This window comes from Lampetra planeri, chromosome 5, assembly GCF_965212315.1.
Source record: "Lampetra planeri chromosome 5, kcLamPlan1.2.h2, whole genome shotgun sequence".
NCBI classification, from domain to species: domain Eukaryota; kingdom Metazoa; phylum Chordata; class Hyperoartia; order Petromyzontiformes; family Petromyzontidae; genus Lampetra; species Lampetra planeri.
Window position 1 is genome coordinate 2,355,706 of NC_136111.1, and position 22,285 is coordinate 2,377,990.

General features: G+C 44.0%; 1 protein-coding gene across 1 annotated transcript in view; it reads right to left on the bottom strand.

Moving 5' to 3' along the window:
• Window positions 1–22,285, bottom strand: part of LOC144718640 (uncharacterized) — a 42,869-nt gene that overhangs the window by 19,878 nt on the left and 706 nt on the right. The window contains exons 2-12 of the mRNA XM_078594042.1: window positions 22,163–22,249; window positions 14,247–14,282; window positions 14,006–14,077; window positions 12,574–12,627; window positions 12,048–12,083; window positions 11,846–11,869; window positions 9,136–9,189; window positions 8,022–8,075; window positions 6,019–6,063; window positions 5,201–5,257; window positions 1,828–1,881 (exon numbers count right to left, since the gene is read on the bottom strand). Of these exons, the coding sequence (XP_078450168.1) occupies window positions 1,828–1,881; window positions 5,201–5,257; window positions 6,019–6,063; window positions 8,022–8,075; window positions 9,136–9,189; window positions 11,846–11,869; window positions 12,048–12,083; window positions 12,574–12,627; window positions 14,006–14,077; window positions 14,247–14,282; window positions 22,163–22,249 (573 nt within the window). The remainder of the gene's footprint in view (window positions 1–1,827; window positions 1,882–5,200; window positions 5,258–6,018; window positions 6,064–8,021; window positions 8,076–9,135; window positions 9,190–11,845; window positions 11,870–12,047; window positions 12,084–12,573; window positions 12,628–14,005; window positions 14,078–14,246; window positions 14,283–22,162; window positions 22,250–22,285) is intronic.

Consider the following 22,285-nt stretch of genomic DNA (forward strand, 5'->3'; position numbering starts at 1 on the left):
TTTCAAACATTACATACCAATGAAAAAACAACTGTGTAATTACTTTTAAACCCGACGCGCCAAGAATCGATTCTCTGAAATGCGCAAAGGAATCAAAGGTTGTAGATTCCTTTAGATTCGGACGATTCCCGTTTACTATAAGTTGGTTAAAGTCAATATAAACTGCTACGAACGGGAAATATCCGGCGTTGACCGGGGCAAAAATGTAATTAAAAACTCCTGAAAAAATTTAAAAATAAAATAACAATGAAAATGAAACTCTATCATTCAAAATGTAAACCCCCAACATGCCAGGAATCGATTCTTTTAATCGCACAAAGGACTAATCGAAGGTTGTAAATTACTTTAGGATCGCGCTTCCTGTTAAATATAAGTTGCTTATAGAGTTGATATAAACTGCTACGAATGGGAAATATCCGGCGTTGACTGGGGCAAAAATATAATGGTGAGGGCGGTTGTGAGTGGCGATTGTGAGTGGTGATTAGTGAGTGGTGAGGGGAGGTTGAGTGCTGAGGGTGAGTGGTGAGGGTGAGTGGTGAGGGTGAGTGTTGAGGGTGAGTGGTGAGTGGTGATTGGTGAGGGTGTGATTGGTGAGGATGAGTGGTCAGGGAGAGTGGTGAGGGAGAGTGGTGAGGGTGAATGGTGAGGGTGAGTGGTGAGGGTGAGTGTTGAGGGTGAGTGGTGAGTGGTGATTGGTGAGGGTGTGATTGGTGACGATGAGTGGTGACGGAGAGTGGTGAGGGAGAGTGGTGAGGGTGTTATTGGTGAGGATGAGTGGTGAGGGAGAGTGGTGAGGGTGAATGGTGAGGGTGAGTGGTGAGGGTGAGTGTTGAGGGTGAGTGGTGATTGGTGAAGGTGTGATTGGTGAGGATGAGTGGTGAGGGTGAATGGTGAGGGTGAGTGGTGAGTGGTGAGGGTGTGTATATATGTAAGGTTATTAAGAAATATATTTTTCACCCGGGCAACGCCGGGTACTACTGCTAGTCATCTATAAATTTGACAGTGTAAAGGCCTGTGAATGTCTTCGCCAAATCACTACCAATATTAAACGCTCCCTTTATTGTGGGAGATTCAGAGATGGGAGCCACAGCATAAATTATAAACGATGGTGATGATCCGTGTGATGGAAAGTTGTCTCCTTGTGGCATTTCCCTATAGTTTAGTCTATCAGTGTCTGAAAATACACTTAAAATATATATTCTCATTTGAATGCATATTAATATATAAATGTTTTAAACCCTCACCCTCGTGCAATATCCAATCGCGACCGTCGAGTCTAGAGGTGCACGCTTTGTGTTGTTTTATAAAACCAAGACTGTATCCTCGTCATCTTCAGCCATGCTCATTCCACTGCTGTATGAAGGCCTCCTCAAGCCACTTCCGCCGTCTCTCACGATCTTGCGATGTAACGATTCCACACGGTATCTGGACACCAAACTGATTTCCTCGCTCCATCTCCCCGGCGGGCGCCCTCTTGGACGCGTCCCGCACCAAGCCCACTTGACTTCCCTTCGTAGTTTTAACGACGTCGTTCACCGGCCCAAGCCCTCTAATCTACGCAGTCCGTATTGTACAATATAATAATGATAAATATGGAGGCAGATGCTTCAACGTTCAACGCCAACAAACTCATACCCTGGTTGACCAAGCTGAATGTGGTACCTCTGTTTGCTTTGTTTTTTATATAATAGCAGTCTGCACGCGTTATGAAGCCACGTAACCTTTCACCACTTTCCCACTGAAACCACAGCGTGAAGCTGACAAGCTGCAAGGGACATTACGAACCTCTCACCTTGTAAGCTCACCTTGTGACCTTGCGAACCTTACCTTGTGACCTTGCTTGCCTGGCACGCCCAACTCTCCCCTTTCACCTTTATGACCCTTGGCAAGAAGACACAAAAACGGAGACGTAAGCAGCAGCGGCAGAAGCTTAACTATTGAGGCAAAGCAGATGCTGAATGTGATTGTCAGTATTCTTTGCCGTTCACACGGTGAAATTGCCTGGTGTAGTGTTCTTCATTGCGAGGCCTACGAGCTACTGGCAGCCCCTGGTGGCCTCTAGTGCGGCCCCCGACAATACACAAATGTGACAACACCCCATCGTGCTGTCAAACCCCCAATGGTTTCAAATGTGTGGCGGCCCTCACACTGATTAAGTCTTTTCAGCGAAAGTGGTCCCCCTCTGAAAATTAGTGAAGAACGCTGGCCCAGTGGCTGCGTGAGACCGGAGGGATCGTGATAGCGCGTGCGGCAGACTCCGTGACTCTGTCGTCTGTAGACGGGCGGTGGTGGCTACGCACGTGGCCTGTAATCCAGCACTGTGGAGGCAGTGAGGGTTGTTGGCTCGCACAAATGTCGCGAAACGCCTTTCCGGTGGGCGTCGAGGAAAAGGTGGTGCAGCAGAGTGCGAACGATGGGATAGAACGTCGCCCCCTCGCAGGCGTGGGTTTTCTCGGGGTTTCCTCCCACATGTGTGAACACTCACTAATCGGCTGAAAACATCCTAAACTATAGAAGACTACAAAGCTTGGGTAATTTAACCTCATGGCGGGACCCCGGGGTTCCATAAGCCCCCGGCTCTCGCATAAACTGCGTTGCGACGTAATTTTATGTCTGTTGAAGGTGAACGACACGGCAATCTATTCCTCTCGATGAGCTCTACACGATGCGCTAATCAATTTTTTAAAGTTTTGTTTCTTCTGCACATTCATCCTCGCTGCGCTTGGACGACATGACAACAGAATGATCCGCGCTAGGTGGGTAACGATGTTTCGATGGCAACACAAGCGGTCGTCATCAGGAAAAAGGGGGGTTAGCCTCAAAAGGCAAACTGTTTTATAAAGGTTTAGAGATGGTCTAAAGTCGGTTTTGGCTAAAGGGATGAACTTCGCAGTCACCCCCAAACACATACCAGTGGATGACATTATTGCCCAGGTCGATGTAGCCCTTAAGGGTTTGGGACACATCACTGCAGACGTGACAAGATCTCAAATCGCTGCAACCCTCAAAAGCGTTAAGATACCAGTCAGCAACATCAGTAAGGATGAGTGTTTTGAGTTATCTCAATTGAAAAAGAGGGATGATATCGTCATCCTCTCAGCAGACAAGGGCAATGCCACGGTCATCAACGGTCATCATGGACAAAACCGTGTACAACAACAAAATTCAGGACCTACCTAATGATGGTAGCTGCACAACAATTAAATGAGATCCCACCAACAGCCTCGTTACAAAAACAGAATCATCACTGATTCAGCTTCATTAATTAAACAAACCAAACGGTTTTCCTTAAAACCTTCTGCTGCTAGACCACCCAGACTATATGGCTTACCAAAAATCCATAAAGAAGGTACACCCCTTCGTCCCATCGTCTCCACCATTGGCTCACCCACCTACAAACTGGCCCGATATCTGTCTCAGACCTTATAGCCATTCACTGGTAAGACCACCTCTTCTGTACTTAACTCAGCTCACCTGGTATCATCAATGAAATACATCTCACTGTCCCAAGGTGATTTGCTCGTTAGTTTCGATGTAGTTTCTTTGTTCACCAAAGTTCCTGTGCCCGATGCCATTGCAATCATTGAAGATTTGGTCCAACAAGGATTGAATGCTGATGTACTGGCCCTGGTGAGACACTGCCTCACCAATACATACTTCACCTGGGGTGGAACATTCTAAAAACAAACTGAAGGCACCCCAATGGGTTCTCCCTTATCTCTGGTTGTAGCCAATGTTTTCATGGAAAAATTTGTGACAGATGCCATCCTGGCATCCACTCTACGCCCGTCCTTGTGAAAGAGGTACATGGATGACACGTTTGTCATCTGGCCACATGGCCGACCGGCTCTGAACCAATTCCTCAAATACATAAATTCCATACACCCAGCCATCAAATTCACCATGGAGGTAGAAAAGGATGGCAAGCTACCTTTCTTAGATGTCCTAATCAAAAAGAGACCAGATGGCTCAATGAGCCATTCTGTCTAGAAGAAAGTAACCGATACTGACGCCTACCTAAAACCTGATTCCCACCAAGGCGAATGGATATTCTGACTACACAATCTGCAAAGCCATCACCCCAACAGTGGGGAAGGAGCCATTTGAGGATCCAATCAAAGCCATCACCTTGCCATACATAGGGGTAACCAAAAAGATTTCCTAAATCATGAACAAGCACATGATCCAGGTCTGATTTAACACAGTACATAAAATTCGTGATCTGATCCCATCTGTGAAGGACAAGATTCCTGACATGCAATATCCCGGCATCTACAAACTAAGCTGTGTCTGCGGCAGCAGTTACATTGGGGAAACTATGCGACATGTCTCGGACCGTGTTTGTGAGCATAAGGCAGATTTAAAACACGGCAGGACCAATACTTCTGCCGTGGCCAATCATTGTTTTAACAAGGCTGGCTCACACGAAATCGAAAGATAATAGTACTTTGCAAGCCTACTGGCTATCAACAAAGATTAGGTCATAAAGCCATCCATATATACAGACACAATTTCAACCGAGAGGATGGTTATAAACTCAGCAATCATTGGAAAGGTGTCATCAACCACTTTGGGTTATGACTTGATTTGTGTTTTCTTGTCAACCTCCACCGTCAGCAGTGTGGGTGTGTGGAGTGAGGTGCAATGATTTCCTGGAGGCCCTTTTGGTGGACACCCACTAACTGCCGAGTTGTTTCCTACATTAACATCCGCTGCCCCGCCCATGCTGCTGACACACTTGGGCTACGCCCATCTCTAAACCTTTATAAACAGTTTGCCTTTAGAGGCTCACCCCGCTTTTTCCTGATGACGACCGCTTGTGTTGCAATCAAAACGTTGTGGTTTTTGTTTTTATTTAATTTTTATTTCATTCAGGTACAGTCTACATTATAGACTGCCAGTACACTCACCGAGGTTAAGAACCAGGCTACAGTCTACATTATAGACTGCCAGTACGCTCACTGAGGTTAAAAATTAGGCTACAGTCTACATTATTGACTGCCAGTACACTCACTCCGATTTAGAACCAGGCTACAGTCTACATTAGTGTTTTTTTAATTTTTTTTTAATTTTATTTGTATTCACTTTCTTTTTATTATTATTATTATTATTTTTCTATCTACGTGACTTTACTGAAATAAACAAAGAAAACCAATATATGTTGTCGCTGTTCTGCACGGAATAGTTTTGGTTGCTTTACCTTGGGACCCATGACGCCACCTGGACCCGGTAGTGAAGGGTGACATGAAGCTACGCACTTGGGGGAGAATGATCAACGTTAGCAAAAATTACAAAACAATGCAGAAACAGAATCACATCATGGATAATACATATTCAAATGAATACATATTCATTCTTGTGGATTCTACAATAAGTGCTCGGCCATCCCATCACTTTTGTGTGTTCATCGTCACACGGAGAACGGCTTGCTTCCATGTGATAGTTTTCAGGCACGAACGTCGGGCCAACGTTGGTTCAATGGTTCCAACCACGTGCCATCTTTGACCAAATGTTGGCATGTTTACTGCGGATAAGTATGTACGTATGTTTCTCATTGAAAAATAAAATCCTTTTCAAAAATATTGGTTGATATAAATGTTGCTAAAAACAGCCACGATACAAATGTATGTGGCGAGCCGTTTTTTAATCGTGCATTCGTTAAAAGTTGCACACTCTGTGCAGACCACAGGCAGAGTGGGTGAGCAGCTGGGCCATTTTTGCACTGCAGTGCCCCAGTGAAGAAGGCTTCATTGACTTGCATGGGGAAGGCAGTTTCTGTGTGGTTAGATTCATGAAGCCAGTTACCCACCACTCTCCTCGGCCACCGGGTATGCAACTTTCCGAGCAGTGAACGTAAATCAGAAAAATTTTGCCTGCTTCAATTCAACAGGGATGGCAAAAATTCTAAAACTGTAAACGGGGAAAAACAATGAGCATGAGATTATATGGCTTACTCAGTAATTAAAATAACAAATAAATTCACGTAGCAACTAAAATAAATCATGAAACAGATCTCACCTCAATCTCTGCATTGCCATCTGCACTCATGATTCCAGGAAGACCCTATCGAAACCGCGGCGTAAGACAACAATAACAACATACAGCGCACATGTGCTTCAGTGCCGGCCACCAACATGTGACTTTACTCACACACACTTTGTTCATTCACTACAATGCCAGAGGCTCCCTTTGTAAATAACGGGAAGATGACCGTATTGGTGAAGAGCTGAAGTTACTCCTGCAAGGTTTTCGTGGTTGTCCCGCATGGCTCTCCGGGCCCAAAACAGTCGTCCGAAGGTTTGGTGGCTAACGTTTCAGAACGCATTTCTACGCACATAGGCATTTCAGTGCCTGGAGGCTCAGCTGATAAGACTGGAGCACAACGCTGACAATTGCAATATGGCAATGCTCAAAGCTGTGCCTTCTTTTTTCTGGGAGCATAAACATTTCAGAATTCAATCCTGGGAGGACAGCCAATATTAATATTTGAGATCGAGACTGGCATTAAATATTGATGACCATTTCCAATATCGCTCGTTAGAAATGTGACACCACTCAACAATATTTTGAAATGAGAAAAACTTTTTTTTTCGATATTGCCCCATTACCATTTCCAAGACCTCAAAACATCACAAAACAATATTTAATATTTTGGAATGTAGGTGTGAATAAACGTGCAATTTTGAATAATAATAATATCCACTTCCAATGTGCTGCACAGTATTTGCTCACTCTCACATACAGAGAACAACTGAGTGGCGCAGGGAGGAACCACAAACGAGCGGAAAAATCTGGGCGCCAAACTCCCCCGCCCAAGCTCTGCGGTTCTCTGTATGTGAAAGGTGATATTGGCCAAGTCATGAGTGTTTTGAGGGAAAACTTGTTTAAATATGAATGAAAATGAGGACAAATGTGATACAATTGTCAAACTATATATTTACAACTTCTCATATTAGCCTTTCAAAGTAAATAAATGTAAGCCCATCCATATTTATTAGTTACAAAACAGAGAGATGTGAAGGATCAACAACAATACTTCACAAGAGTACGCTAAATGTGTCTGGTGCCAAACATGATTGTTGATATGCATTTTGGAGCTGTCCAAAGATAACTACTTTATGAAATGTTTTATAATATACGGTTTTAATCTTTACCAATAATCAATCGATAAAACTACACCCTAAGAGAGTGACGATATTCCGCATGTAGCAGAGCAAAGAAAATGAAGAGATTGTATCTGAAATCACGGACTTCGACAGCCCCACGCTCGAATGTTATCAACGCCACCTCGTGGAAACACCGGGTTATTTGCTTTAAAGTTTAAGGGAAACCCAACATTATACTGGTAGGAACCACCTGGTTCCACCAGCCCACAGGGGATTATTGTGTCCGTTCGTCCGTCGTGCAGGGAGGGGCTGGGTGGGGAGGGGCTGGGTGGGGAGGGAGGGTGGGGCTGGGTGGGGGGTGGGAGGGTGGGGCTGGGTGGGGGGTGGGAGGGTGGGGAGGGGCTGGGTGGGGAGGATGGGGCTGGGTGAGGAGGGGCTGGGTGGGGAGGATGGGGAGGGGCTGGGTGGGGAGGGTGGGGAGGGGCTGGGTGGGGAGGGTGGGGCTGAGTTGGGGGGTGGGAGGAGTGGGGCTGGGTGGGGAGGGGCTGGTCACCCCGTGGTGCCCTTATAAAACTCAACGTTTAACCTACTCACGCCGGCTTGTGCCCGCCCTCACAGTCGGCCATATTTGCGGAATACACCACGACGCCGTTGACCCTGGCCATTGACCGAGCAACCCAACGTTCCTACCAGCTCTCTCCGCAGGAATGTGTTTGCCCAATAACCACCAATACATTAATTTATTTGCTTCGTACATCTATATTTTTTCGTGAGCCACTATCCCGCGTGGTCACAGAACCACGTGTCCGTTGGCATGCACCGTTCGGCTTTTGTAGATGTTTTACGCGTGAACAAGTTCGTCATTTGCCTTTATTGTTGTTTTATGAGAGACTTGGAAAAATGTTGTAAACTCACCTCCAGGCCTGGTGGCCCTGGTGGTCCGGGCAGGCCTGTAGGCCCACTGTTCCCCTGCATTTGAAGACATTCCAATGTTAGAATGACAACCACTGGAAAATGCGTTAATGCTCATCTCTGCATTCATGTTATGGTTGAGGAATTTATATTATCTCGTTGGCCCGTAGGTAACAACTTTATTTTCGTTTGTTATTAGAATCACACCGGGTGGCAATCGTTTACAGCCATGATCTGGTACACATTTCTGATTGTTCCACTTAATCTTAGTAATTAAGCTGCTTATGACTAAATATCTCAACGTTTGAACCGACTGATAGAGGTTTGGCATCACCTGCATCGAGGTCCATAAAGGCCTGTAACTTACCTGATGACCACCACATTAAGTTGTTCCGCTGAAGCGCGTACATTCAGAAAACTTACCAAAACCGTCAAAAACACGTTCTACTCTGTTCCGGAGTTTCCGAAATTGTTGCGTAACATTATTGCAATGTTTATACCTCTCTAAAGGGTCAAATTAATTAGAGTTTACGTTCTAAAAAGTACAACAAAACGAATCAAGTAACGACACGTTTGCGTTCCTCGAGTCAGTGGTCGCCTCGGGCTCCGGGTGCAAGGAGTTAAATGCCCCCCCCCCACCGCCTACACACTCAATCATTACGCAACTGCCTGGAGTCTAGGTATGGACACTCGCATGCCACGTGACTGCGTGTACGTGTGCATGTTCAACTTCTTTCGCACCGTACGTAGTCAACCGTGATAATCGGAGGTGCGGAGGAAGGACGACAAACTGAACACAAAAGGCAGCTCGAGAGAAATTAGTTTTCAACCGAGATTTTTAAAGTGCATAGCTCTAGTGGCCTCCTAATATCGGAGGAGCGTTCCAGACGGCCGCAGGGGCGCATCTGAAAGAGCGCAATGCAGTGGTAAGCGTCTTTGTTCAGTGGCTAACCAAGAGCCGCTACTGCTGCGAGGATGACCGGAGTTTGCGTGATGACGATTTATGCTCCTTGACGAGATCAGTGAGGTGTTGTGGTGGTTCATTTGTGGCAAGCAGCTTTGTGTGTGTAATGAGTGTCACAGTGATAGGGGATGTCATTCCCCACAATCCACTTACGGGAGCTCCAGGAAGACCAACTCCTCCTAAGATTCCTTTTTTCCCTGGGATGCCCTGCAACAGTCACAGATGGAACTCAATTACAAGCCTCACCGATGAGCAGGCGTAGCTAACGGTGATTTAATTCGGGCCGTGGTTGTATTGATTTGCTAACCTTCCTTATACCTTCCTCCCGGCTACCATCAAAGGTTTGTACACGAAGCCATACAAATATACAAACACAGACATAATTTCAACCGTGATGATGGGTACAAACTTAGTAATCATTGGAAAGATGTTATCAACCACGCAAAAAAGACTTAATTACAATTTTTTGGACCATCTTACCTGACAGGCATTATTTTACTTTACTTTACCGAGTGTTAACATCCCCAGTTATTTTTTAACAGTACTCTCTTCATTGTTTAGCCAGCATTGGTATAAACATGGGCATTTTCGTTCTTTTGTCTATCATGTGTATCAGACCTCCCCTCCCCCTCTCTGTCCATTGTGTTGGCGTGTGCAGTAGTTTGTCGCTTGCGCACAATCGCTTCCACGCCGTCGCCCACCCTTTTGGCCCCGCCCCCCCTCCCTCCCGATACGTTCTATTCATTGGCTACCATATTCTGATGAGCTCCCCCCTCCCTCTCCTCCCCCCTCAACTCGCTTTTAAGGGATTACATCTTGAATCATTGCCTCACTTGATGCAGCTAATCTGGCTGTGACGGTCCGACCTGATGACGGAGACTTGTGTTGCCTCCGAAACGTCGTGATTTTTGTTTTTATTTTATTTTCATTAATTTTGATGTTTTACCTACGTGACTTTACCGAAAAAACCTAAGAATATAACCTTCCTTATACTTTGCACTCCCATCGTGTTTGTGTATTGTTTGTTGTTGGAACTTTCTGACCCGCCCCAACTGGAAAAAGAGCTTTACAACTCATCGGATTCCTCCAGTTTCATAAGTAAAGATTCTGATTATGATTGTGCGGCACGTCGTTTAAGTAAAATTTTAAAACTTGGACGCATGAATGATACGTAAAAGTAGGCTACTGTACGAAAGTCACGAGGTTTGGAAGGCAAGAGACCGGTGGATCTTTTTACATTTTGTCAAATTATGTCATACTCCCAGCCTGGCTGAGCCAGGAGACATCCAGACGAGGCCAGCACCGCAAATTTACCCATCTGTGCGGACAACTCAACACATGTGCCTTAAAAGTGCCTTAAAAGGAAAATATACAGGGACTCCTCTACTTACGAACGAGTTAGGTTCCAGAGGTCTGTTTGTAAGTCGATTTGTTCGTAAGTCCAACTTTACTCCTGTCGATTCCAAATATGTTGAACGGCATTTACACTAAACATGGGGAATGGCTTTAAAAGTTGTATAATCTCCCGTAGATGTAGATGCCACTGGTTCTTCATGTTCGGCAGATGTAGATGCCACCACCGCCATCTATTGCACGGTGGTTGTACTTACGACTCTCGGTCCGAACAGGCACCTGGACATACAGACAGGTTTGTTCGTATCTCTGAAAGTTCGCAAGTCGAATGTTCGTAAGTAGAGGGATCTCCTGTATATACAGTATATAATAGGTGATGGAGCTTGATCTTCCATTATTATACTGTACATGATAAGTATAACTCTCTTTTTTGCCCCCACATAGTTATAAACATGTACAGTATGTGTCCATCAGCCAATCGGATTTCTAGGCCAACATTACGTAACCAGCAGCATTTGTTTAATCAACAAACTCTTTGACCAGTTTTTATCTTCTGGGTCTCATGGGCAGCTTTGAGAGTGATTGCCACAGAAGTGTAGGTTTACTCTGTAATCCTGGTTTAGTTCCACAGGTAACAACACTCGCTGAGAAACTGGTCAAACTTCCCTACGCCTTGAATTTCCTTAAAGCTCTTGCGTGGCAACACTTTACCTGCTATTTATGAGATAAAAGCGTGCATTGCACAACTTTGTACCAGGTTACAATAAAGATGTATAATTGATGAGCTTATTTACATTTTGTTCTGGCAGAACGGGTTGTATAGGTGGGAGAATTATATCACCATTACATCAGCCCTGCATTCGCTGGGTGTACTGGATTCCTGTGTAATTACAGAGACCACAACAAAACGAGTGCAAGCTGGCTTATATAATGCAGCCAATTAGATGCACTGTGGAGATGAAACAAAACATGACAGTATGCTGTGCTGATGATCTCGAATAAGGCTAAAACCTGTATGCAGCTGTGGAAATGACCTGGTTGCCACTGTACCTCTAAAGCCCTTTCACTTTACAAGCATGTGCAGTTTAATTTTGACAAAGGTATTCAATATGTCTTATTGGGGAGAGGTGGCAGATAGGTTAATGCACTGCCCTATGAACCCAGTGACCTCAGTCCAACTGGCCTTGGCTGATATCAGTGGTGAGTGATATCTGAACCGGTTCTGGGCCCTCCCTTCACCAACCCACACTGGGCCACGTGGTCAAACAACCTCCATGACTGACTCAACATGGTAATGCCCACGGATTGACAAATGACTAAACTATTATTAATTCAATGGCTTAGTATGTTGATCAGCGTTTATTTTAAACAAGGGACTGCTGAACCAATTTTACGTTTTGAGATGAACCTCCATTGTTTGACTCAACCAGCGAATGCATCCGAGTTTGTACACTTCATTAAACCAAACAATACGACAACGTCACGGAGAGAAGACGACGATGGTACATACCGCGGGACCGCCCAGTAGTTGTCCCTGGATTAAAACAACAAAATCACAAGAGTCAATAAGGACCCGTGCCTTCATGACAACGCACAAATGTATATGCGCATTACACTGCATATATAATGACATGTATAATTATTTACGTAATTACATAAGCACAAGTGCCCGTGCGGCTGAAAATCCAGAATGTATAATTTACTCTACTCACCGATGGCCCAGGGGGACCCGGCGGTCCTTGGTTTCCCTGCAGGTAAAATAAGTCAATAATCAGAGACCAAACATTCAAAGACTGCCTCTAAAGCACAGCCATTCATGTGTTAGGGTGGAGTGGTGGTGCAGTGGCCGTGGCGAACGACAGCGGAGAGTGACATCTGAACTGCTCCTCTGTGAATTGATGTGGGTTTTTTTCCGTCTCATTTCGACAGATTTTTCATCTTCCATCAGCGTCAACGTAACTCCGTTTGATTGTAACTGATTAATCGATGCACCGTTACACTTCTAAAGCCTACTTGAAAGTGTAAGCACCAGGTGGAGGGGCAAGTGGCTTGTTGTCTGGGCCCGCTGTGTGCTGACCGAGGTACAAGGAGGTGGGGTTTGGCGCTGTGTGCGCTTGCATTCAGTGGCAGTGTGGAAGTGATGCAGTCGAAAGTGTTTTGGACCGTGCCCTATACAGACACACACACACAAAATGACATATTTCAAGAATGAGATTTTCTACATCAGGATTACAGTACCTTTTGTCCCAGGTTCCCTGAAGGTCCAATGTCACCAGAAGGACCTACAATTCCCTATAAACACGGGAAAAAAAATCTACGTGAATAAACGTACATCGTACTCTACCGTTTCAAAACAAAGGCTCGGACTTGCAAATTAGCACGAATACGGTACAACGAGAACAATGCAACCTGAAATGAACATCAACGTTTCAGCGTGCCTACAATTATTTTATCAAGCTTCGTTCGTTCATTCATTCGCAGTTAAATGACTGTTCAACATCACGGTTAACTTTTAATTTAAAGCTTTCGTGACTGCAGGGATTCATATTCTTGGTTCTTATTATTTTTTATTATTTCCCTTCTACGTGACTTTAAAATAATATATATTTATATTATTTTTATTATTTCCCTTCTACGTGACTTTACCGAAAGAACCAAGAATATGAATCACAGTTCACGTGGCAAGTGTTGTACACAATGAGGAATTAAAGAAAAGCGATGTAAGCGAACAACGGGGCAGCGCTCCTCTGCGCCAGCAGCCCTGAGCCGAGTGGAGGAATCTCCACATTCCGAGAAGCGGGGTAAGTCTCTCCATGAGATGGTGATTGATTTCCCACAAAGCGGCACTCGTTTTTATCAACTTGATATCGTTGAATTGGCTGAGCAGACTCTAAACAAAGACTTGAGCATGGGAACATTTTAGCTGTGAGTATCGAGCTCCCGTGACAGACAATGTTGACGTCATGAAAGTTCTCTGTAGATAAATCCTCTGAGCTGCCACTGCTCAAGTTCAGAGTCTCAGCTTGGTCATCATTGACTGCACAAAAAGAGACCGACCCACCGTGCCCAATTTGATTCGGCGCTTTGGCTGAATTTCAATTTAGACAAATATCAGCTAGCTGGGTTAGTGGGCCCGTGGCAATCTTATCGTAGAATGCATGTGTATAGTGCACCCCCTACTGTGTAAAGGATACATTTCGATTTAAAGCTTTCGTGACTGCAGGGATTCATCTTCTTGGTTCTTTCGGTAAAGTCACGTAGAAGGGAAGTAATAAAATAATAAAAATAAAACATAATAAAATAATTCTCACGACGTTGTGGCCGAAACGTCGTGAAAATTATTTTATTATGTTTTATTTTTATTATTTTATTACTTCCCTTCTACGTGACTTTACCGAAAGAACCAAGAAGATGTGTAAAGGATAACAAGGCAACTCCTCCGGAGTTATGCTCTGACACGCGACGCGCATTGCACTGTTCTCGCTCTCTCGGCGAGATTCCCGAGTGAATTCCTCTTCTCACAACGCCGCGGAGGATGAGCTGAGAGGACACTTTTGGTGGTGGTGCAAGTCGGGTCACAACAACAAAAACACCATCTGAAAAATGTTTTACACAATCCCAAGTTGTGTTGCATGTCGGGAGGAGGAGCAGCAGCAGCGGCAGCACTCACGTCGCTACCGGGAATGCCGGGGGGGCCAGGTTTTCCCACGACTCCCGATGGGCCAGGGTTTCCTTTCTCTCCCTGGTGCCGCGACAAACACAAACAAACAGAACGCGCATTGCCTCGCCATCACCATCAGGACGCAACGCAATGTGGTGTGTGTATATCGAGGCACGATTATGGCACGTCGTGATAAAAAAGGTGTCTACGGGAGGCTGGGTGCTGAAAATGAAACCGGGATCGGTCTTACAGTTTGTCCAGGTGCCCCAGGAAGTCCTCTCAGACCCTAAAGAAACAGATGTAATCATTAATGACACATTGGTAACCGCTTGATGATGTTAATGTACACACAGTACACAGAGTCTACAATAAAGACATTAAAAACAAGTGAAAGCCTTACTACAAGGACATTCGTGATTTCATGATCTTTTGCTCCGTAACCTGAGATAACCATGAATTTGTATACATAATAGGTGCATTGCACCGTTGTAATCCATAGGACCAGTGGCAAGACATCAGGGTAGTGAGGGTAAATCTTCTCAAGACAAACTTCAACAGCTAAATCCTGTAAATTGTAAAAAAGGAAACTTAATTTTAAAACAATATATAACCCACCTGCTTCGACTAAGCCAGCTTTCATTGCTGAGTAACAACATTCAGGCGGCTACCCCTGACAGATTGCTCACCAAACCATCCCAGGATTATTGCGAGTGCTGGAATTCACGAGACCGGTCTAAGGCAGCACGTGCTCACGAGACGCGCCACTGCCGCTGCCTCTCTCACCGCTGTCACGGGCTGTGAATACGAAAACGTAATCACAGTGACGTCATCACGCGCGTGCGTGAACATGACGTCACCGTATTATGCCAAAGGCCAGGTGTGATTTTTTTTTTAATCCAATGTGATGGCACTTAGATACCACACCGTGATGCAATGGCTTCACAAGACATCTGGATCTGGCTCGGGGCCAAGTAGGACCAGGGACAGGACTAATAAGGAGTATGAACAATATGGCGTCCTGTCTGTGTGTGTGTATATATATCACTTTGTGAGTGTGTGTGTATAGATATGAAATAATAAATATTCTTCATCATGGGACCTCCTTTGCCAGTATCAAAATATAAGAATAGGTGGTCGCCTTTTGGCGTCCTCTGGTCTAACACTGTTTGAGACTAGGCTCTAAAGAAAGCGGTCTCTGGTGTGGACCAATCAGTTTCAAAGACAATGCACATACTGTCAGAGCATGTTTTTTGTTTGTATCTTCACCACAAATATATGTGGTTAGGGGCCGCCCATAAATGACGTCACGCACCTTGGGGGGGAGGGGGGTTTGAGAAATGTGACGTCACATCAAAATGCGCAACTTTAAATAAATAGAAACAACACGTTCTACTTAATTAAATATAATTGTTATAGCAACACTAATTTTGATACATTTTCATTATTAACTATTTGATTACTTAAATTTACTAAGGTAACCTTTTATTTATTCCATGAAGGAGCATTTTGCTTCTCCATGGGAAAATGGAGAAGCATAAATGTTGTAATTTGTTGAATTATTGTTATTAAACATTTACATTCTAATGATTCTACCAGGGCTTTTCATTCTGTGCAATGAACATGTGACTGTTATAATTGTACTCTCCATTTTGCTTCGTTCTACTACAAGTATTTTTTTTATAGTTATAATTACTTTTAAAATGTTATAATTATAAGAGAATTTCAATATAATATTATGAACATCTGCAGTTTTAGTTAGACGTTGAATATTTTCAAGTAAATTTTATGCAAAATTTCAGATTTATAACGCCTCCTATTAAATACGTGTTTTCTCCTACAACATCAGAGTGCAACGTCACATTAAATACGCACGACAATGACAATAGTTTAAAGTGATTTGAAGCATGTTTTATTTTCAAAATGGAAATATGGTTTGAGGGGGGGGGGGCAGAGCTTTGTGACGTCATATTTGAGGGGGGGGGGGGGGGTCTGACTTTTTGTGACGCCGTGTGACGAGGGGAGAAGGGGAAGTCAAAAATCGGCCAAAATCGCGTGACGTCGTTTATGGACGGCCCCTTAATGCAGACATGATTCCTTGCAAAAGGTTTAAGTTTTATGTTTTAACATCTTAACACCTGTTTTGTAGCCAGAAAAAAGGGGAAACCCTATTCTTATAATAAATATTCTGATTATGATCTGGGAATGTGTATATCTGTGTGTGAGTCAACTCAAACGGTTTCTCCTTGTCTTCTGCGAGAGACTCAACGTCGCACATTGCGTGCGACATCAGCGGCACGGCTTGACTTCTGCAGTGGAAAAACCACCTGCAGCTCCTGACCTCCCTGACCCGCGATGGCCTCTAGCTCAGCACCGACGCCGATGTCCCAGTGGAAAAGAGGTAGTTGGAAGTGTACGGTGCAAAAGAAGTTCAACATACATATATGTGGCTTCATCCCTTCACGTTCTACTCACACTGCCCTTCCCTATCTATTTCACCTTCCTCTGCTGCTCAGTGACTTTGACATAGGAAGGGTGGACTTTCACTGGGCAGGAAGATTAAAGGAAGGTCTGTTGGGTTGTGATTACAGAGTACAGTTTCACAAAGTGTTTTAAAGTATATTACTTTAATAAAGGTGTATTGTAAGGCTACCACTTTTTTGGGGGTGGAGCTGGTAGCCCCCCACCCCCATCAGCCCCGCCCACTTTTACATGACCACGCCCACTCGACAACTAGCTCCACCCCTACACGATGAAGTGGCCTCCCCTTTGCTCTTTTTGCCACTGACCCTGCCCACTTGCCCACAGGCCCCGCTTGACCTGCAGCCAACCGGGCCTACTAACCCAGCTATGAACTGTCCCTTTGCTCATATCGTGAGTCGTGCATGAATTCAAATCTATAAACGATGAGAAAACCCATCACAAGAGAAACAGTGCAGGATGGGAAAAGCAAAGGTTTGCAACAACATACGACAACCGTGAACTGTGTGAACAAACAACTGTCAGCCTAAATAATTTTACAAACAACCACAGTTCCTAAAGGTCAAAACCGGTCTAGAGTTGTCTCTTTGTCTCACTGCTGCCCGTTGGTCGCATTTGCTCAATTTATAATAGACTAGCTTTAACTACCCGGCTTTGCCCGGGACTTGGATTCACCACGCCCGGCCCGCCTTTGTCTCCCCAGTGGCGATGTTCACACACCACAGCAGTTACTCGTTTGAGGCTGAGTCGACCTAGGGGAAGCTCAGGTTAAAATAATCGTCACCAGTGGTGGCCGTGAGCGGGAATCGAACTCGGGTCGCCGGGTTCGTAGCGCAGCGCGCTACCCGCTACACTACAATGCGTTACGCAGCCACATGCGCGGGTCACGTGACAGATTTGACGTCACAGCTCACTTGCCGTGCAAATTATTGAGGCTCCCCCCCCCCCCCCAAAAAAAAAAACACAAAAGTGTATTTGAATAATTTTTGCATGGTGTACAGTCTGGAAAGTACCCACATGGCAAATTTCAAGCTTGAACAGACACATAATCACAACTTTGCCTTTGACAAGATGACCGCAATGCTTTTATTCAGGAACATGTATAATCTGAAAGCTCTTTGGACACACAGAGCACGTTTCCATCTTGTTTAAACGTATCATGAAGCCATACAGTCTAAAACTGGGACAAAATCCATATTTTCACAGGAGCTTCGTGAAAATTACAGACTTTTTTTTATCGATACTGCCACGGTGAAACTGGGACATTTAGTAGCATTGTGCGTTGTGTACTTTTACCTGACGAATATGTTAACAATCTGCAAAGTGATCCAACTCACTTTTAAAGAATGGCTGAGTGTCCACCTTTTTCCTCCACCCCCACCCCCTTCTCTCCCTCGCTCTCCATATTTTGCCTGGGTTAGAAAATGAACCTGGCACACCTTATTTAACCTACTCTTATTCGTATTTGTATGTGCCCTCTGATGTGATCGTTCATATTGGTTCAATATAAAAAAAAATAATGGATGTGCGGGTTTCAGCGCAGTCTGCATATGTTAGCACAGGCGCAGGTTTAGAGATGTTGAAAATACAGGGATTTCGTATCATGGGATATGTCGGCTTAACACTGGTCATGAAAACAAGGCCTTGGGTTCCAGTTAGGCTATGGTAGAATCTGTGCAATTAACATAACAAAAACTCAACCACCATCATCATTCCTCATTTGCACATGCCCACACTGCAGGATTTTTACGTTTACAAAAATATTTCTGGCTGCAAAAAAGGGCATTGCCAAAGGCTGTCAATTATTATTATTTAATCTTGAATTAAAATGTATTACAACTGCAAGTCTATATATTTCATTTCACTGACAAGTTTGTCAAGTGTTACTTTTTTTCTCATTCGTGTTTTTTTGGAAAACAGCATAGTGCATCTGTCCATTTAACGGCAGGTTATTTGCTAATTAACTACTTTTTGCTCATACTTATCCTACTCGGCCACCCTGTGGTCCATCCATGCCCCACTCGAAAAGGCAGAAAGCAGTTTTCACTTGCAAAAAGCCAGCACCATAACTCTTTCCCGTATTCAGTGGCAATAATAAATACACGTATTCAACTAATTATTAGGCGATGCTGCGTTGACAGTGGTGCACAGGCACAATTAACAAGAAAAGCCTCCAAACGTTCGTCAATATAATAAATATATAATACCGAACATTTCAGGAAAATGGCCTTTCTTCAAAGCGCATGGCCTCGCTCCCCTTTTCAGAGACAAGGTGAGCTGAGCTCTGCCTTTATTTGTATTTTTTCATGCGAGACTGCTCTGGCTTTAGGGTTCACGATGAAGTGCACATTCCCACGGACCACTAAATCCATTTCATTGCACGGAAAGCTTTTGACACAGTACAAACACTTCAGTTCAATTATACAGGGTGTTTCAAAATTATGGATCCAATTTGAAATCGCTATATCTCTGCAACCACGAACCGCCCATGAATGAAACTCTTACCACTTGAAAAGGCGGGGCATAGAGTTTCAAATGATTACCGCTAGATGCCTCTCCCAGCGCACAAACAGCCCCTAGCCTCAGTCATTCGCAAGATGGCGACCCTGCAACACAAGGCGTTTTGCGTTCTGCAGTTCATAGAGCATTCGTCGTTGGTACCGACAATTTGAGGAAACAGGCTGCTTATGTAAGGGGAAGAGCACAGGGCGACCAGGCACCTCAGAGGAAATCGTGAGAAGAATTCAAGAGAGTTTTCTGCGTAGTCCTCGCAAGTCCTTTGCGATCCCTCATAAGACTGTCTGGCGTGTGTTAAGGCGACGTTTAATCATGAGGCCATACCGGTTGCAAATGGTACAGGCTCTTCGTGCAGGTGAGGAAGGAAAGCGTGGATAATTTTGTGATGCGATATTACAGAACATGAAGGATGACAGCTTTTTACCGCGTTTGATTTTTATTAATGAAGAAACGTTTCATCTAAGCGGTAAAGTTAACCGTCACAATGTGCGCATATGGGGATTAGAGAATCCACACGAAACTGTAGAGCATGAGCGTAATTCCCTGAAAGTAAACCCGTTTTGTGCTGTTTCTCAAAAAAAGGTTTATGGCCCTTTCTTTTTCGAGGGAAACATAATTACGGGGCAAGCGTATCTCGAAATGCTGCAGAAATGGCTCTTTCCACAACTTGATGAAGATTCCGACGACTTAATTTTTCAGCAAGATGGAGCACCGCCACATTGGCACCTGCAGGTTCGACGTTTTCTAAGTGACACGCTGCCTCAACGTTGGATAGGTCGCACGGACCCCAAGACTTGGCGCTACACTCTTGGCCCCCAAGATCCCCAGACATCACCACACCCTGCGACTTTTTCTTGTGGGGATACGTCAAAGACCGTGTTTTTGTGCCACCATTAGCGACTAATCTGGATGACCTCAAAACAGAATCACGGCAGTGAAAGAAGACACTTTGAGAGGCGTTTGGGACGAATTCAACTATCGTCTCGATGTTGTCCGTACAGCAGGTGGAGGGCACATAGAGCATTTATAAAATGGTTAGTAAAATTTGATAACTCATTAAACGTTTGTAACTTTTTGTGTAATTATAACATGTTGCCATCGTGAAATATACTGCTTTGAAATTGGGTCCATTCTTTTGAAACACCCTGTACATTGCAGAATAATTTGGACTTACAAAGGATCTAAATGTGGCTGCATCTCAAGATGCTGTACAAATGAGGGGACCATGCACAGCAATGATAATTTGAATGAGATTTTTTCCAGGATTTTTTGAACGCCGCAGAAAGAAAATGGACCACAGTATGCTAAAGGTTTAAAATGAAGATGCTGCACCATAATACAAAGACTTGGCTAATGTGCGAACAAAGACACGGCCAGCCACAATTGCGGCAAAATCGCCCGATGATGCTAAATGTAATTACCAGCGAAATGTCACAGTGCTCAAATTGTAAATGTAACTAATTGGCACGTTTTGTTTACGTGATAAACCTTACTGGTTGGCTGTGTCGGGTGGTGGCCGGTTAACGACACGTTTATACTTATGCGATCTAACCCAAAAACATCTTTATTATGAGCCACAGGTAAAGGAAAAAAGAGATTCTGCATGGAATCAACAGGGGCAGGGAACTGGCAGTATGGCCAGCCACAGGAAGTGGAATGCAGACAAATTAAATCCATTCTAAGTTTGTGTCATCACTTCTCTTGGTGGCTATGAATTTGTGCTCTCGTATTGTGCTCGGTATCACTCCACTCGTGACCTGTAAGCACGAGCACGCAAGTCCAGTACTAATAGTTCCATTTATATAGCGGCTTTTCATCAGGGATATCAAAGCGCTGCACAGGACACAGCAGCAGCAGCCACTCAGCATAAAACTAATTCTATTATAAATACATTTTAAGAATCCAAATTTCTAAGTAGAAAAATCGTACCTTCACGACCTGTGTGGCTAACGGACGTTGATTTGTTCAACACGTTTTTAGGCTACTCATGCTTCGATGGAAACACCCAAGGCTGTTGGGCCAAACTGGGGCCAAAATTGTCATTTCCCTTGCCTTCTTTCAAAATTAATTCCAGCTATCGTAATATAATTGCGTTGGATAGTGTTCATCATGTAAGGCAAAACTATTTTCAACTATTTTTTTATTTCACCAGGTAAGGCCCACTGAGCTACATAGTTCTTTTTCAGAAGAGACCTGGCCACATATGATAGCTCAACGAAGTGGCTTATCGTGTGCAAATTTATAGCAGCCATGTACTTTAAACGCATGTTTCTAAATATGGAGGGAAAAACTGCGACCACGGGGAGAACATGCATACTTCAAACGTCTTTGTTTTTTGTAAAGCTGTAATATAGATGTGAAGAACTATGATTCAATGTGTATAATTGCACAACATTGGAACTATTTTGGAATCTTTGGCAACATTTTCCTTGCATGCATAAGTTTTCAAATAGAAAAGTTTAAATGATCTTCACCTGGACATAATAATAATGTTATCTAATAGCACTTTTGGCTCTCTAAAATCTCAATACGAGATGTGTCGGCATGGCCGACACGCTGAGGATTAATGGGATGAGACTTGTACGACTAAAATATTAATTCCACTGTGTGTGTGGTTTTATGGACTTGGCTTAAACTTCTATCTAATTATCATCGTGATGATACCTTTATTAACACTCCGTATTTCTCTGCAATCGTAAATGAAACAGCATTATTAACTTAACGGATTGGTCTACAAACTCAGTCACAGATGTACACTTAAGAGTCAGATTGTGTAGCAAAAATATATATACATCACTACTATATTTCATGGACTCGTGACGTACAAATGTCACTCTATGCCGAAAATGTAGGCTCGGCTACAGCACAATAAATACATTTAATAAACAGAATGAGATATTTCAACATATATATTTAAGAAGTATCCAGTTGCTGTTTCAGTGAAGCATATTTAATGAATATCCTATTTAATATCAACTTAAGTGAAAATTACACGGAGAACTCGCTGAGTGAACTCCAGCAACTACTCTTCAATGAACCTTTCCACAAAAACTCATTCATACCATCACAGCATTTCCAAGCAAGAGGCACATATCTGTGGCTTAACGATACGTTTGGGCGACATTCACCGAGGTAAAGCCACGAATAACTCATCGAAAAGCAACAACTTACATCGTTTCCATCACGGCCAGGAGATCCCGGGGACCCTGAAGGCCCCCGGGTGCCCACAGGACCCTGGCCTGGGCTTGGCGTCCGTGCCTGCAAGTCAAAGAAGAAGTCAAATATTGGTTTAGT